This window comes from Patella vulgata, chromosome 8, assembly GCF_932274485.2.
Source record: "Patella vulgata chromosome 8, xgPatVulg1.2, whole genome shotgun sequence".
Lineage (NCBI taxonomy): Eukaryota > Metazoa > Mollusca > Gastropoda > Patellidae > Patella > Patella vulgata.
In genome coordinates this window covers 52,838,582-52,855,030 of record NC_065886.2, presented here as the reverse complement: position 1 = coordinate 52,855,030, position 16,449 = coordinate 52,838,582, and the positions used below count along the sequence as shown (strand labels likewise).

At 36.2% G+C, this 16,449-nt stretch overlaps 3 protein-coding genes and 1 long non-coding RNA gene across 4 annotated transcripts in view; 2 read left to right on the top strand and 2 right to left on the bottom strand.

Moving 5' to 3' along the window:
• Positions 1-3,230, top strand: part of LOC126831056 (sodium- and chloride-dependent taurine transporter) — a 38,858-nt gene extending 35,628 nt beyond the window's left edge. Inside the window, exon 13 of the mRNA XM_056103031.1 lies at positions 595-3,230. Coding sequence (XP_055959006.1) covers positions 595-786 — 192 coding nt within the window. The 3' untranslated portion in view covers positions 787-3,230. The remainder of the gene's footprint in view (positions 1-594) is intronic.
• LOC130014122 (uncharacterized) overlaps positions 1-16,449 on the top strand; it is a 127,504-nt gene that overhangs the window by 98,471 nt on the left and 12,584 nt on the right. The gene's annotated exons all lie outside the window — the stretch shown is intronic.
• LOC126831089 (uncharacterized) lies at positions 6,018-8,128 on the bottom strand. Its single transcript, XR_008789112.1, has 3 exons — positions 7,846-8,128; positions 6,806-7,132; positions 6,018-6,250 (listed from the first exon to the last, which is right to left on the bottom strand). It is a non-coding gene; the product is annotated as an uncharacterized LOC126831089 (long non-coding RNA).
• On the bottom strand, positions 11,856-15,412 carry LOC130014123 (alpha-(1,3)-fucosyltransferase C-like). Its single transcript, XM_056103034.1, has one exon. The coding sequence runs from the start codon at positions 15,382-15,384 to the stop codon at positions 14,197-14,199; it is 1,188 nt and encodes a 395-aa protein (XP_055959009.1). The 5' UTR covers positions 15,385-15,412; the 3' UTR covers positions 11,856-14,196.

The following is a 16,449-nucleotide window of genomic DNA, read 5'->3' as shown; positions in this document are numbered from 1 at the left end:
AGGTCCAATATGACCTAGTTTGTGTCGAGTGGACTTTAAACCTCATTTCCCTCTCTTGTTTATAAATGGATGAAATGTACGATGTAATCTTGTAATTCTGAATGTAACAACATCAGATCATGACGATGTTTTCACGATCGCATAATCGCATCACAGATCAAATCTCATAATTATGGAAGCGTATAGGGGTCAATAGAGCGATACATACCGCGATATTAATACAGTAATATGTCAACATATTGTGATTGTTCTGATGATTTTATCTCGGAAAAGACAATTTGTGCCGAGTTGGTGGAATCAACGCGCTATGTTATATGTCCCCATTTCATTTTAAATGCGCACGTTTGCGTTACGATAATGCTATTCTGAAGCTTCGTCAACATATTCCATTTCGCCGCAGTATATGTCATCTATAGCTGGTCATATGCGAAGCGACCCATATCATCTATAGCTGGTCGTATGGGAAGCGTATCGTGTCATCTATAGCTGGTCGTATGGAAAGTCAACTCCAACTTAGGTCAGATATAAAAACAATCAGGGATCAGAAACCTATAAATCTTTCAGGATATAAACCAAAACAATCTTTCATTTTAGGTGTTGCGACTTTCTATAAGGCCGTATGGACTGAAAGATCACCAGAAACGTATTCAAGATATCAATGAACGAACCCTGGAAGATCTAGAGAAGGAGAACAATAGAGGTGTACAATATGATAATGGACAAGTTAACCTTGGATTCGAAAAGACCAAGGGGACGTATCCCGAGCCACATTTTACTCAGCTTTAACATCATTATATAATGGGCTAAATCTATTTGTTAAGGCCAGCTAGGTCCAGGGTTTAGGTTTTAAATTGAGCTGGCCTTATCATTTAGCACTAACCTAATATAATGTGTTATTAATCGTCTCAATCTGAGAATTATAATCCCTGTTTTTAAAACATTCCTTTGAACCAATCAAATAACATATTAACACTTTATCGAATTCCAACCAATGATGTAGCAGCAGAATATTATGTACGCTATGCAGCCCCCCCCCCCCCCCTTAAACAAATTCAAATAGCAGTAGTTAAAGAGTTTTTGCGGAGGTCCCCCGATCCAGTAAAAGTATTCAGGACGTTTGGTGATCATTTTCTTTACATAATTTGAAACACTCGTGTGTATTTAAACGATTATTTTAAAGGGCAAATAAAGTGAAATATGGCCTGAATTTATCACATTCGCACCACACCCCGTTTTGTTTTTATTTTCTCCCTTTTTAATAGATTACGTAGACTAGTTATTTTTTTAAAATAAAAATAGTTTTACTGTATATGAGGCCGATAACAAACACCATATATCAACTGTTACTAACGGGTATGCACTAATGTTTTTCTGGTTTTTATTTTCGAAATATTCAATGACAGTGATAAACATGTATTTTTGTATTTCTGATACACTCGATTGACCGTTACATTGTTTCCATAACAACCCGTTGGACATAAACACGGGGCTTGAGCATTTCACTGTTTGTATAATAACCCGTTGGGTATATACATTGTTTAAATAATAACCCGTTGGGTATATATATACATACACGGACAGGAACAATGTTTATATAATAACTGGACATGAGTATTTCATTGTTTACATAATAACCCTGTATATACACGGACAGGAACAATGTTTGCATAATAACCCTATGGGTATATATACGGACAGGAACAATGTTTGCATAATAACCTGTTGGGTATATACACGGACGGGAACAATGTTAACATAATAACCTGTTGGGTACATACACGGACAGGAACAATGTTAACATAATAACTCATCGGGTATATACATGGGCAGGAACAATGTTAACATAATACCTGTCGGATATATACACGGACAGAAACAATTCATTGTTTACATAATATCTCGTTTAATACATGTACATACACGGACGGGAACATTTCAGGTGTTGCAATATAGACATAAAACACGCAAGATACGTGGGCAGTTTTTATTGTTGTTGTAAATTTTATAGTTTTTAATCAGTTTATTGTTTGTCTATATTTACTGTAATCCTATAATCAACCCTAGTGGATATAAAACATGGTTTTACTCAACTTAGGAATTAATCAAATTTACATAATTTCTATACTGCATTGACATATTATGTGTAGGATAAAACAAGAGACTGAGGTTATGCTGGTGAAAGAAATACTGACGAAAATAACCCGAGAAAAAGAAAAACCGTTGCCGACAGGCCGGAGTTTTTCTGTCGGTTTTTTTTCTGAAGTCTTTCTGCCCCAGCATAATCAAAGTCGAGGACTTTGTCTTGTTTACATGTACGTAAAATGAGATTAGAGACTTTTGGCAAGCGGATTTTCCCCATCCGTATCCCGTATCCGTATCGTATACGTGATACGTTGCGTCAATGTAGTTTTAGAGTTTTGGCAGATTTTAGCAATTTTTGGTTTCACTAGTGTATTATTTCAGAAAGTTTAGCACTTAGATCAATCAGTATGCAGACAGGCGGGAAAAATATGAAAATTCCGAGAAAAACCCATCAAAAATAATGATTAAATTCCAGTCGTTATCACTGTTAAAATCACATCAAATACACACCTTCGTGTTCTAGGATACACACAGATTCATAAAAACGCTATGATGCAACATTTCAGCGTCTAAAAGTAGCAAAAAAAGACGGGAAAAGGACAACAGTGTTATACGGACCATTTCCGTATGAAAGCCGTTCCATACGTGCTGCCGTATCCGTGTGCCGTGTATGAGAAATACACAGACATTGATGACGTCACACGCAAAATCCATACGGATACGCGATACGGACCAGGAAAATACGCTTGCCAAAAGTCTCTAATATCCCAGAATTCCCGTAAGAAAAACCTTATATCATGTTTTCTTATGGAAAAAAAACTACCCTGGAAGAATAACCCGTTACAGGTTTAAAGAAAAACTTTCAGAAGAATAACCCCAAATTCCTCTGTATATATACAAAGCCGGTCCGACTTTCAGACCGCAAGTTATTTCGGGCATAGAGTCAAAGAGATTTACCGATATAGGTTTATCAATCAAAAGTAAAATACTGGTGTTTTGAAATGTATAATATTTGAATACATCTTGGGTTGAGTTATACCAAGAGTTTGATGTCCTTAGCAAATTAAAATTTATATGCTGTTTTATACAAAGTAGCAGATTTTTATTTTTAAAATTTATATTCTATGAATAAAGATATTTTTATTATATATTGGGTGGTTCTGATGGTGTTATTTTTATCGCCAAATCTAGTTTAGCTTTTTCAAGAACTGTTATATCGAGCAAACATTTCATTTGATTGAAAATGCTAAACAGAGTTATCTTCCTTTAATTGATACGCTTTACTTGAAAATTGATCATTAGATTTATCAAAAGATGACTACCAGAGCAACTTCAAATGAAGAGTGTCCCGTAATTCGGAGAGGGGCGGGGTGCGGTGACAGGGGCGCCCCCCCCCCCCCTGCTCAGCTACATATTTTTTTTGTAAAACAACATTTTAAATCACAATGTTATCGTATGAAATTCATTATAAAAATTGACGTCAAACAGGATGTTGGATTTCTCTGTTTAAAAAGCTCATTGTGTATGTATATACGCGAAAATGACGAAAGAGACCATGTATTTCTCAAAAAATTTCAAGCCGGAGGTTGGGGGAATACATTTTCTCAGGAATCTGGCAAACCCCCTGCTGGAAAAACTAATTTGACAATTTCCAACTGCTCATTTGATACTCGAATAACTATAAGCTAATATCTACATTGGGAAATTGACCGTAAGAGGTAGGCTAAATCTATTTGTTAAGGCCAGCTCAATTTTTGTCAAGGTCGCTGAGATGTAAATAAGTTTAGGGCACGTGATTGTTGGCGAGATTGTAGGTTAGGGTAAGCAAGGTTAGAGTTAGGGCTGGGATTAGCGCTATGACGTCCCGAAATAACCTAGTTTGTGTCGAGTGGACGTTAAACCCCATTTCGCCCTCTCTTTCTTTTTCTTCTCGGTATCAATATGCTGGACATTTAATGTCACCATCAAAAATCACCTGGCTTTAGCTAAAATCAAACTTAACCCAGAAATCATTTAGCCGGTGATTAATATCTGTGAATATAATGTCACGATTTTAGGATCTTGTTGAGAAAACACCAGCAAACCCAAATAATTTATTACAGTCATTACTTATTAATTAAATAAAGATATAACAAACCAACATAATAATCGTATATATAGGCACATTAAATAGACTGAAAACGGTAAGGAAAATAATGCACAAATAGAAGCGACAAGAATGCATGATCTGATATTGATTGTCGATTCAGTTAAGAAAATGAATTGTTCGCAATAAAAGCATTGATTGTCTGCAAATTACAAAGGCATTAATTATTTGGTGCTCTTTACCAATCGATCAAATAATAATTGTAGATTCTACAACACCTTGATAGAGTTCAAAAAGAACTTAATGCAAACATTGACTGAAACCGATCAATATATCGCTGAGGTATTGATATTCGATAATTTCAGAATTTGATGACTACGATCTTTACAAACACTGACTTAAAGATACATTCGGCACGAGTTAGATCTTCCGTGGGGTTGCATGGCCGAACGGTTATCGCGTGCGTGTTGTATCGTAATGTATGTCATGGACTCAAATGAAGTGGTTTCGATTCCCCGGTTGTACGTGATGACGACGGGTAGGGTCGCCTGTCCAACCTCGTTGGTTTTCTCCGGGTTCTCCGGTTTCCTCCCACTGCTATTTGCTAAAGACCCCAGGACAACGGCACCATGGCCTACTCTTATATCGAAATCCAACTACCAAGGGATCGTTACGTGCATGCCAATATGTACACGGGACCTCGGTTTTTCGTATCATCCGAACGACTAGACAGCTGTCCTTGTTAGACCCTCCATTCTGCACCACTGACAAGGGAAAACCACGTCGGAAAACTCGATGAACTCAAAATGAAGTAATTTGACAGATCAGCAATGTTCAATATAATTCTTTTTTATTATCTATTTTTAAACTTTGATAGCGAGAACTATCAGCTATTTATAGAAATCGTACATAATACATCTATAAAAAGAAATTATTCGAAGTAGATCAGTGACTCATTTTTTCAGTAATTAGCCGAGTTAATGATTATTTACAATATGACGTTATACAAAATGAATTATCTTGGTGAAATTAATCACCCCTTTAAATTCTTGTTTATTTCTCGAGAAACCTAGTGACTGGGTGTTACTGTATCGGCACTTATATACAAATCATTCTCCATTATTTCCATATCAGGTTTGGCATCCATAATTTCCATATCAGGTTTGATATCCATACTCAAATATAATTCATTCTCCATTTCATTCTTTGTGGAATTTCTTTTCACTGGAAAAACAGGAGTAAAATTTTAAATAACTATTTCACCAAACAAAAGCATTTCCTAGTTACGTATGCTCAGTGGTGTGGAGGGAGGAATGGGAAGTGGGGGTGAGGGTCAGGGTCAGAGGAGGACAACGGCCCTAGGGGTTGCATTTCAAGAGGACATTCAAAGGGTGGCATTTAAATTAAGTAGTTTCTTTTTGAAGAAATTTGAATTATCGTTGTTAACACTGTTGTAAATTGCCCTACTTAATTTGAGTTCAAAGTGTATTTAATACATTGTCATCAGGGGAGCGCAGTGACCAGCTTTGCGTCATTGTTTTGAGTTTTTTGCGCCCCCTTGAGTTTTTCCGCCCCTCGCAAATGTCAAAAAACCATGCGGTTTCAATGCGGTTTTCAACATTATAATCATAATGCTTAGCCAGTGTCAAACATATACCGTGTGTCAGATATGCTACAATTCGCCACTAGCATGTTCCACACAGTCCAATATTACCCTTGCCACTGGGAGGGACTGCCACCCCACGCCTCCCTCGCTCACACATATATATATATATATATAACTATTTAAAATGTCTCCCTTTCTCACAGTTCTGTCTACTAGGTTCTTCACTTGAGACTCAGGGACATCGAACTACTGGTCCCGAGCATTCCTAAATCTCTGCACGTCACTGTTTTTGTTACAGATCAGAAAGCTGCATGGGATATCTGGTCGTAAAACTTTATTACCTTTTTTAGGGTGCGATCGTCTAAGTAGTATAATAACTAATATAACTATTAGAATTATTAATATTATTATAATACCACTCCCAATACCGATACCAACTAAAACCTCTAACTCAGTATACTTAGGTTCAACTTTATCTGAAAAATATAGGATATAGAAATGGAATGATGTTTAACGTCCTACTGGGCTAATGAAGACGGGCATAACCCATACAGTGTGCTATGGGGGACATTTTGCTCGGGTAGTGGCACTTTGGCCTACTCTTATATCGAATTCCAACTGCCAAGGGATCTTTAACGAGTACGCCAATGTATACAAGGGCCTTCGGTTATTGGTCCCATCCGAACGACTAGACAGCTGTCCTTGTCATTCCCCCCATCCTTCACCACTGACAAGGGGAAACCACGTCGGAAAATCTCGATGAACTTTCTCGGCCAATGCCGGGATCGAACACCCAACCTCCAGGCTAGCGAGCCAGCGGATATCAATGCAATTTCAATATATTTGAAACTAATATCTCAATTTCACTTCGCTAAAACATGAAACACGGAAACTAAAGCACACGAAAAACGATTTGATAAAAGTATGTTTGATATGACATGAAACTAATATAAAGCAGAAGAAAAATTAATAAACGACCCTAACCCATATTTTTTTTTAAAAAATGTGTCACCAAATTAATATTAACTCACCAAGATTGGGAGGAACAGCCACTATCAGTTGAACATGTGAATGCACACAGCTATGATTGTTACATATAGTGCATTTGTACACCCCTTGGTCGGATTGTCGTACAGATGTAAGTTTTAGCACTGTTCTATTGGATGATATTTGTACAGACGAGTTGTAACTATTATTGATGCTTCTATACTCAATTGTAAATTGTAACACTTCTTCAGCTTTATGCCAGGTCACCTTACAGTACGAATAACATATGTATATTAGAGATAACTCGACATAATCGCCTGCAGTAGCATTCGTTTTGGTCATAGAGTTGCTGCTGTATAATTCTGGACTATCTTCAAAATAAAAGAGATAATAGGTTAAAATGATTGTAGTGTTAAATGTCTGAAACATCGTAGTTCTGAAAGCGTCAATCTGATTAAAACACAGATCCTATTTCGTTTCGTTTTTTTATAGTTCAAAATTTTGTTTTACTTGTCTGTAGTACACTAGGATCTGGAAGGGTTGTTATATTACCGGCGTCCTGGTTGAAGTGTGGGGGGGGGGGTAAGCCAATGAAACACTCTGTTACGGCGAGTTCTTGGCATTTGAACTGTGGGTAAACCATTAGAAACGTCAACACTGATTGACTAATCAATGTCTGACGTCATAGGGTCAAAAGCCGCAAACTCCCACTACAACTCGTCAGATCTTTATGTAGTGTAGGCCATCGAAAGTATAAAAAACGAAACTAAATATAGATCTGTATTCTAATCAGATTGTGAAAGCACTATAATACGTTACATATTCTGAATTATTTATGTTAGAGCTTGTCACAAATAGGACTGTGGTGCTAAATGTCTGAAACTGACCCTACAACAATCTGATTCAAATACAGATCTATATTTCGATTCGGTTTTTTTTATACTTTAGCGATAAGTTCTTCATCTGTGAACATACTCTCAAAGCATGTCAAATGTCCATGACTATTTATCATATCAGAACTTGCATAGGTATTTGCATTTCAATATCCCCTACTTTTTTTGAAGTGTATAGTTTGATACTTTACCTGGAAGAAGCTCGTAACTTTTCGATCTTAATCCAATATCATTACCAGCTGTACAGACATATCGTCCAGCTGTATGTAAATCAGCTGAAATATTCAGGTTATAGGTACTTTCATTATCCGTCCTATATCCTTCCACTTCACGTACCAGATGATCGCCAACGTAATGCTGCCATTGCGAAAATGTGAAATTATTTGGTCGGCCTTTAGCTTTACATTGAAGAAATGTGGTTGTAGTGGCTATGGTAGGTCTACTGGTTGTGGTGGGCGTGGTACTGGTTCCATTTAAATGATCTAATAACGTGGGTGTAGTGGCCGTGGTACTGATTGTGTTTAAATGTTCCAATAATAATATTGATAATCTTGGAGCATCTGAAATGGTTTATTTGGAGACTAATTTATGTTCGATTAAAACTGAAATGAAATGTGGTTTAACGTCCTAGTTTTCTGCTCTCGACACAAACTAGGTGATTTCGGGACTTACACATGGTTCAATTTTATTTCAATTATTCGGGGCTTTAGCACTGAGAGGAAACCGGAGAACCCACAGAAAACCCATGAGGTTGGAAAGGCGACTCTAGTCCTTAGTAACGTACAGCCGAGGAATCGAAACCACGCCAGGTGACTCAATGACAGACCTTATGATACAACGCGCACGCGCTAACCATTCGGCCATCCACCCTCCTTGACGCAATGCACATATTAATGTAATATGAATGTATATAAAGTGATTTATATTCAGGTTTTAAAAAGAAATATTGTAATTTCTAATCTATTATGTTCGGTGAACTAAATTTAACACGTTTTTTTATTTTCATTTTGTCGTTTGTGAATCAGCCATTAATATTTTATACCGCGCTGTCCCGTAGCATATGTTTTTTTAAAGCATTACATATAGCGCCCGAAACCATAGAATACACGCCTCACGCACAGAATATAAAATGTTCATTGCGTCTTAAATATTCGATATTAGGGTCCCATATTTTTACCGACAAGACAGCAGAGAGCGAGAGAGAGAGAGAGAGGGAGAGAGAGAGAGAGAGAGCGAGAGAGAAAGAGAGAGAGGGGGTCATTTCGGGACTAACATATGGTTTAATTTTATTTCAATTATTCGCTTGCGCGTAGGGGTCTTTAGCAGTGGTTAGCCCACGTAACAACATAAATAACAATTGCATGCTAGTCTTAAAATGTCGCTGAGATGCTAAATCCCAATATATTTTTTTTTATTCTATATGGGCGTGTAAAGTTGTGTGTAAATGTTTTACTTACATAGTATTTCTAGTACTAAAGTTTCCGGAGACTCTATAAACTGGCCAGTGTTATTAGCTCTACAACCAGCCGTAGCATTATCCAAGTCCAGAGATGCAATAAGTTCATAATGTAAAGCTGTGTCGTTGCCCTTTGTTGATATAGCGGTTCCGTTTGTTAGGTTTAAATATATCTCAATGTTGGCGACTGGGAACACATTTGGAGAGGTTTTACACCGTAACCACAAGGATTGATTCTCTTGTATGCTAACATTGATACGTCCATTGGCTTGATTAGTAACACTGTTGTTACATTCTAGGTCTTGATCAGTAACATTGTTGTTACATTCTGGGTCTTGATCAGTAACACTGTTATTGCACACTATCTCTTGACCAGTAACATTGTTATAACACCCTGTCTCTTGACCAGTAAAACTGTTATTGCACACTATCTCTTGATCAGTAACAATGTTATTACATTCTGGGTCTAGATTAGTAACATTGTTATTACACCCTCTCTCTTGATCAGTAACATTGTTATTATATTCTGACCCTGTCTCTTGATTAGTAACACTGTTATTACACCCTGTCTCGTGAACAGTAACAATGTTATTAATGGTTGGTTGGATACAAAAGGAAACGTTTACCACGTCCACTGAAATAAGTAAGAATAGACACTGGCGTCGTTAAGCAACCAAACTACCCCCAGTAGCAATCATGTGAAAGGGGAAGCAAAGGCTTCACAAAATTACAAAAGTAGCGATAAAACCACACCAGTATCAAAGATTTTGAAGTTTTGATGACAGAAGCAATGCATCCGCACAAAATTGACCCGGGAGTCTGATATTTGATAGGACGCCTTCATAGGAAAGCAATCCTACCAAGGTTTCGGCGAAAACGGCAGTAGCTCTAAAATTATATCGGGTTCCATCTTATTTTAGATAGGTCACCAAACGACTATCGCGTAAGTTAAAGATATATTATGTAAGATTAGATAAAGAGTTGACAGTTCTCACTATAATAGTAAAAATAATGTAAAGGGAATATGCTGAAAATTTCAGTCAAATTGCTCCACTCTGAACCGTGATATTAGCATTTGAATTTTAGGCCTAGCCTCGGTCATCATTACTAAAGTCGGTACGATAAAAAGAAAACATATTCTGATTATCCATTTTTGTATTAAATCATCAAAGAGGGTTGAGCAGCAAATGGGATTCAAATCCAGAGAAAATCTGACACATAAGTTGACATCGAGTGTTGATTAAGGTCTTTTCTTGTTAATAAATGTCTAATTAATAATTCAGATAACATTTCAGACCTAAAGAAAGACCTACACTTGGCATATTTAGCTCTTGCATAATGTATGTTTAAGTTTCTATTTATTTGTCAACATCCAGGATTAATGAAAATTAAACTGGTTCGCCTTAGAAGTATTATAAGAAAAAAAAAGCCAACCCAATAATTGTAGAGTTATCGCATTTGATAATGATGTTTTGTCAACATCACTTTCTGTACAAATAATCGAGTCTCCATTCATCTCTGGAGTCATTGTCAGTGTTAAGTTACTGACTTGGTCACATTCGTTCGAAGTTCGGCAAATGGAAATGTTAGATTGTAGCGCATCATTTGAAGGTTCACATATGAAGACCAATTCTTGTCCCTCGTTCACCATAATGGATTTACAAGTGTCATTAGAACAACGGGGTGACGATAAAGTAACATTTGCTACAAGGAAAATAAATAAAAGAGGTTTTTAAAACACAAGAAATAAAATATAGTTGAAATTTGAATAATAATGAAAAAAATCTAAGGCGTAATTCAAGCACATACGAGAGAGAGAGGGAGAGAGCGAGAGAGAGGGAGAGAGAGAGAGAGAGAGAGAGAGAGGGAGGGTGGTCATTCGAGGACTAACATGGTTCAATTTTATTTCTATTATTCGCTTGTGCGTATAGGAGGCTTTAGCAGTAGGAGGGAACCCGCGAGATTGGACATATTGTTCACAAGCGTTCGTTCAACTTTTGCTAAATGTTCGGACGGCAGTGGCATATGTACCAGGTAAATATTAAAGCCACTGTTCGTCATTTGGTGCATGATTTAACATGTAATCTAGCAAGAAAATAAAATCAATGGTCGATAATTTCCCGACTTCGATTCAATCGGATTATACGAGGCAGAAAATGCCGAATTGTTAATTTTCAATTCATCATATCTTTGCAAAATACCGAATGGAATTTAATCAGTTTTCAAATGATACTCGTTATAGAGATTCAACTGTCACAATATAATAGTTGCAATGGGTTAATCCTTCAAATTGTCACCAGATAATGTAATTACAACCCACAGTAAAACAAGGGCGGCTTGAACCTCGAATGTTGGTCTGTAATTTAATAATTGTTTATGTCATGGAGCTTCACCACAATTTTAAAACCCCAAAAAAGAGAAATCAGAAGTTATGTGTTTGTCAAAAGACTATCTTTTGTATTATTTAGCGAAGGTAAAAGATTTACACGTTTAATACAAATAAAGCCTTGTGGTAAGATTAGTGTACGACAGACGAAAGCAATGTATACAACTCACCTGAATTTGTTATACAGATCATTGAAAGTACCAGAAATGCAATATTGAGATAAACCATACTGAGCTGCGATAATGTCTAAAATATCATCTCAAACCTTTAATTTTTATCAAATAAGTCTTATTTATACAACTGTGTTTATTCTTTGATAATATTATTTACACCCACTTCCTTAGTTCCCCTTTCCTTATAATAAATCATTCCGTCCGTTATAAAACAAACAATGGTTTTCCACATTTTATAAAACAAAATTCAGTTAAAGATACATTAACTAGGTTTATTAAAGATACATTAACTAGGTTTATTAAAGATACATTAACTAGGTTTATTAAAGATACATTAACTAGGTTTATTAAAGATACATTAGTTAAGAGTTTAATAAAGAGTTGGCCATTATTCAAAAATTGGTGATAAAAAAAGAAAATTTTGAAAAATTCCGTCAAATTACTTTATTCTGAACGGAGTTGTCACTGTTGGAAGTTTGGACTATAGAAATAGGCATCAACTGTGTCTGCAACGTCTACGAGAATTGCCACTTGTTTGATTGACAGACGATAACTCCACTCACATTTTCTCGATTATCAAGTAACATTCTCAATGACAATGGTATCCTCGTCAGTGACTAACGGTAAACGTTAGCTTGGTCAGCCATTTATTGATTTAATTTTAAATGGACGACTGTTTAAATCCATGCTGTACCCAAGCTACCCGATGGTCTAGAGAGTTGATTTTGAGCTTGTCATGTAAATAAATGTCTAAATAATAACTTCTATAACATCTGAAGCCTAAATAAAGACTTGCAATAGGCAGATTTAGCTCTTGCATAATGTGTGTTTAAATTAAACATTTAAATATGTCCTGTCATTGTCAGTAAGTCTATGGGGTTAAACGTCAACTCGATACAAACTAGATCATCATGGGACTAACATATGGTTCAATTTTATTTCAATAATTCTTAAGCAGTGGGAGGAAACCAGAAGACACTGAGAAAACCCACGAGGTTCGACAAACGACCCTACTCCTTTTCATGTACAACCGGGGAATCGAAACCACGCCAGTTGACACAATGGCAGACCTTATGATACAACGCGCACGCGCTAATCATTCGGCCATCCAAACCCCCTTGACGCATTTTAAAATAATGGGTGATCACAGGAATGAAACTCTTTAACCGGGGGTCATCCCATTATGCCTCCCCCCGCCCACACCAGCTAATGTTCACACGGTAGGACCAGTCAAACATGGGATTATCAAAAACAAAAGGATAAAAACTATAGTCCGTTTACAACAAAAGTGAAATCCGACAAAAAACAACTTTATAATAATTTACATGAAAAAGACAAAAAATATCAAAAACAAATTACAAATCCACAAAATGCGAAATTGCGTCGGCGTATTTAATTACACCAAATTTACCGAAAATCATAACGAGATATAAACTAATTACTAATAATTCAATGATATCAAATAATTCGTAAGTGTGAGGACAGATTTTGACCTTTTTTTCAATTGGAAAAATGTTGAGAAACCAGGTTTGATAGGCAATTGTGTATTTAACATCCGCTTTTATCGACGTCATATCACCCATATAAAATTTAATAAAATATCTAAATATAGCTTTTAGATATGATTTGTCGATTCAGCCGTGTCCTTTAAATACTGACGACAGCCATTTGAGTTGAATTTTGGCTTTTCGGCGGATTTTTAAACCAGTTTTGAAAAGCGATTTGTAATGTATCGTACCGTGGAATATAGTTACTATATATTACCACAGTTATTTTCAAAGTCTCATTTACAACTCCTAATAATTTGTTTTATATAAAAGGTAATTGTTGTGCATGGTCCCCCTTGTCAGTATTGCAGGGCGGCGAGCCTGGCAAGTGATGACGTATAGACCGTCGGGTGGGACATACACAATATACTTTCTCAGTGCGTTTTTTTCTAAAGAATGCATAAATCACATCAGTCTAACAAATGTTTCGAGTTATTGCCCTTGAGTATATCATAAAATCTTATCACAGCCACAATCAGTCTAGCAAATGCTTCGAGTCATTGCCCTTGAGTATGTCATAAAATCTTATCACAGCCCAGTCAGTCTAACAAATGCTTCGAGTTATTGCCCTTGAGTATGTCATAAAATCTTATCACAGCCCCAATGATATTTTACAGGATAATTCTTTTACCCTTTTCACCCTTTGCGAAAGCTTTATAGACTGTTTGATTACATCCAGAATGTGCTAGTTTCGTTCGTTGGTTACCCGTGGGCCAATACTCCTACAGCTGTGCTTAAGAGAGTTTCCTCCCTTTGATAAACAACATCAATGTCCCACATCTTGGGCCGTTGGAATGTTCGAAATCACATAAACACCAATATGCTGGATGCTGTACGTGACATGAATATACAAAGTATATACATAAGTTATTCCCAGAGAAGATGAGAGGTGACTGCACCTTATGATTGTGAAAGACAATACAAAATGAAAAGAAAAAAATCCCAAACAAAACTTCCGATTACACGTTAAGTTGAACACACTAATGAATGTCTGTTGGTCTATGACAAATGTCCTTTTCATACCAATCACTTATATTGTCATAAATCTTTCTCTCCCTAAGCCACCGTCTAGAGTTCTTGCACACATCACACATTCGTTGCGCATACACTTTGTCCATTATTTCGGGATATCCACCTTCGAGGAGATAAACGTCATATTTCCATTTTCTCTCTAAATATGGTATATATGCAGTTTCGTTTTTATCTAAATATTTGAGATAATTGGCCAGTGCTTCTACTGAGTTGAAATCACTTGTCTGGATATAATTCTTTTCTGGACTTAACAGTGAGTAATTTGCTCCACCGCGCACAACGGCTACAATATCAGAAGCTTCAGCACGGAAAAATTTCTCAGTAGCATAATCTTTGCAAAAGGTATTTTCAAAGGAAAGATAAAATTTGTATGTTTCTGCGGTTTTAGAAGTACAGTTATGGTGTGATTTTGTTTTATCACAAGTCATGTTGCCACATCGTCCATAAAAGTCAACGGGCATGTATTTTCGTAGTAAGTTTACATATTTCACACGAGCACTTGGTACTCCGCAATGTCCAGAAAGTATAACTGCTAACTTAGATTTTTTGCTCATTATTTCAGTGATATTTTTTTTCAGAGGAGATTTTCGTTTTTCATACCAACCGTAGGGTGCAAATATATCGGCGTCAAGGCGATAACTCATTGTTCTATTAAATTGGTTTATCCATGAAGGATGGCGCCATGCATGAGAGGCAGTAATTGGAGGTGATTCTCCTTCATGAAAAATCCATATTTGATTTGATTTAGCCCTTTTTGGTGGATAACCTCGCAAAGTATTTCCATCAAATATAACAACATCACTATTATTGTAATTTCTATAAAAACACGAATTGTTGCACTGACGTACCCATCTCTTTAAATCGTGTTTCTTTATATGGGGCGGTGGATTAATCCAATGTATAGATACATTTTGTTTGGAAATTGTATAATTTGCAACAGTTATATAATTTGCACCAGTTATAGTTTTTGCACCAGTTATATAATTTGCACCAGTTATATTTTTTGCACCAGTTATATAATTTGCACCGGTTATAAGTGCGTTTCTAATATTCGGTATATATAGGTTTGTAAGGTACAGAATCACAGTACAAAATACAATTAGTGGAATACAAATACATTTCTTTGTGTCGGTCATTTTTTACCATATATTCCAAAATGGCAGGTAATCGTGCAACCTGAAAAAAAAGACAACAATTAATGACGTAACATAGGTATACGTGCGGGTTGTTCGTAACTCGGTGTTCCTTGAAATTCTGTAAATGTTTCTAAAATATAATTATACAGAACAACAGAATTCGTGGCAACTCGAGGTTGTTTGAATCATTGAACAAGTATTAGGAGTAAAATATTCCCCTGGACGATCACATTCTTCTACAACTGACGAGGGCCCTTTTCTTTAGATATATGATTTGTCGGGATTTATTATGCCGCCTGGAAAATGCACAGTGCAGTATTTGATCTATAAAGTTTTTTTTTTTACAAATTTCGAGTAAAGGTTGGCTTGTGATTTGTAATCTATTGTGGAGACAGTAGGCTAAAGCTACTGTAGATTCATTTTTATTATCATTGATTTCCACAGTCTTATTTACAACTCCCCGCCATTAGGGTAATTAAACAGAACCTGGAAGTCGACAGCGTATCTGAACTATTCAACTGATTCCATAAACCCCTAGCCTAATAAAATATCATTCAATAACATTCAATAATGCCGGCTTTTACGAAATGAAATGGTTTCAGGTAATAATCCTGTAAATTTAGTTCGTCGACAGTAGGAGGTAGAAGCGAAAGTGAAGATCCACAAACCAATTGGATGTTCTTTCTTTGTTGGGAACTTCAGTAACCCATTATACACACGTGAGGGAAATATCATATTTTCTCCTGATAATCATTTTTAACCACGCGATAGAAAAACTAAACAAATAGTTAGCTCTTATATAAATTTTGTTTATTTACAATTTTATAGAATGTAAAATAAGAACAATTTTGTGCAATGCTTCGAGTTATTGTCCTAAGTTATTCTGTAAATTCTTATCATAGTTCCAATGATATTTGACTAGATGAATATTTTGCTTGTTTTACCCAAAGTATCAGAATGCGAAACAATTATAGACTGTTCGAACCACTTTGCTGATGTGGGTCAATATTTAGATGGCTGCTTTTGATAAACTACATCAATGTCCCAAATTTTGGGTCGTTGGAA

Coding starts and splice junctions, on each gene's coding strand:
- LOC130014123 (XM_056103034.1), bottom strand. CDS start 15,384: ATGACCGACACAAAGAAATGTATTTGTATTCCACTAATTGTATTTTGT.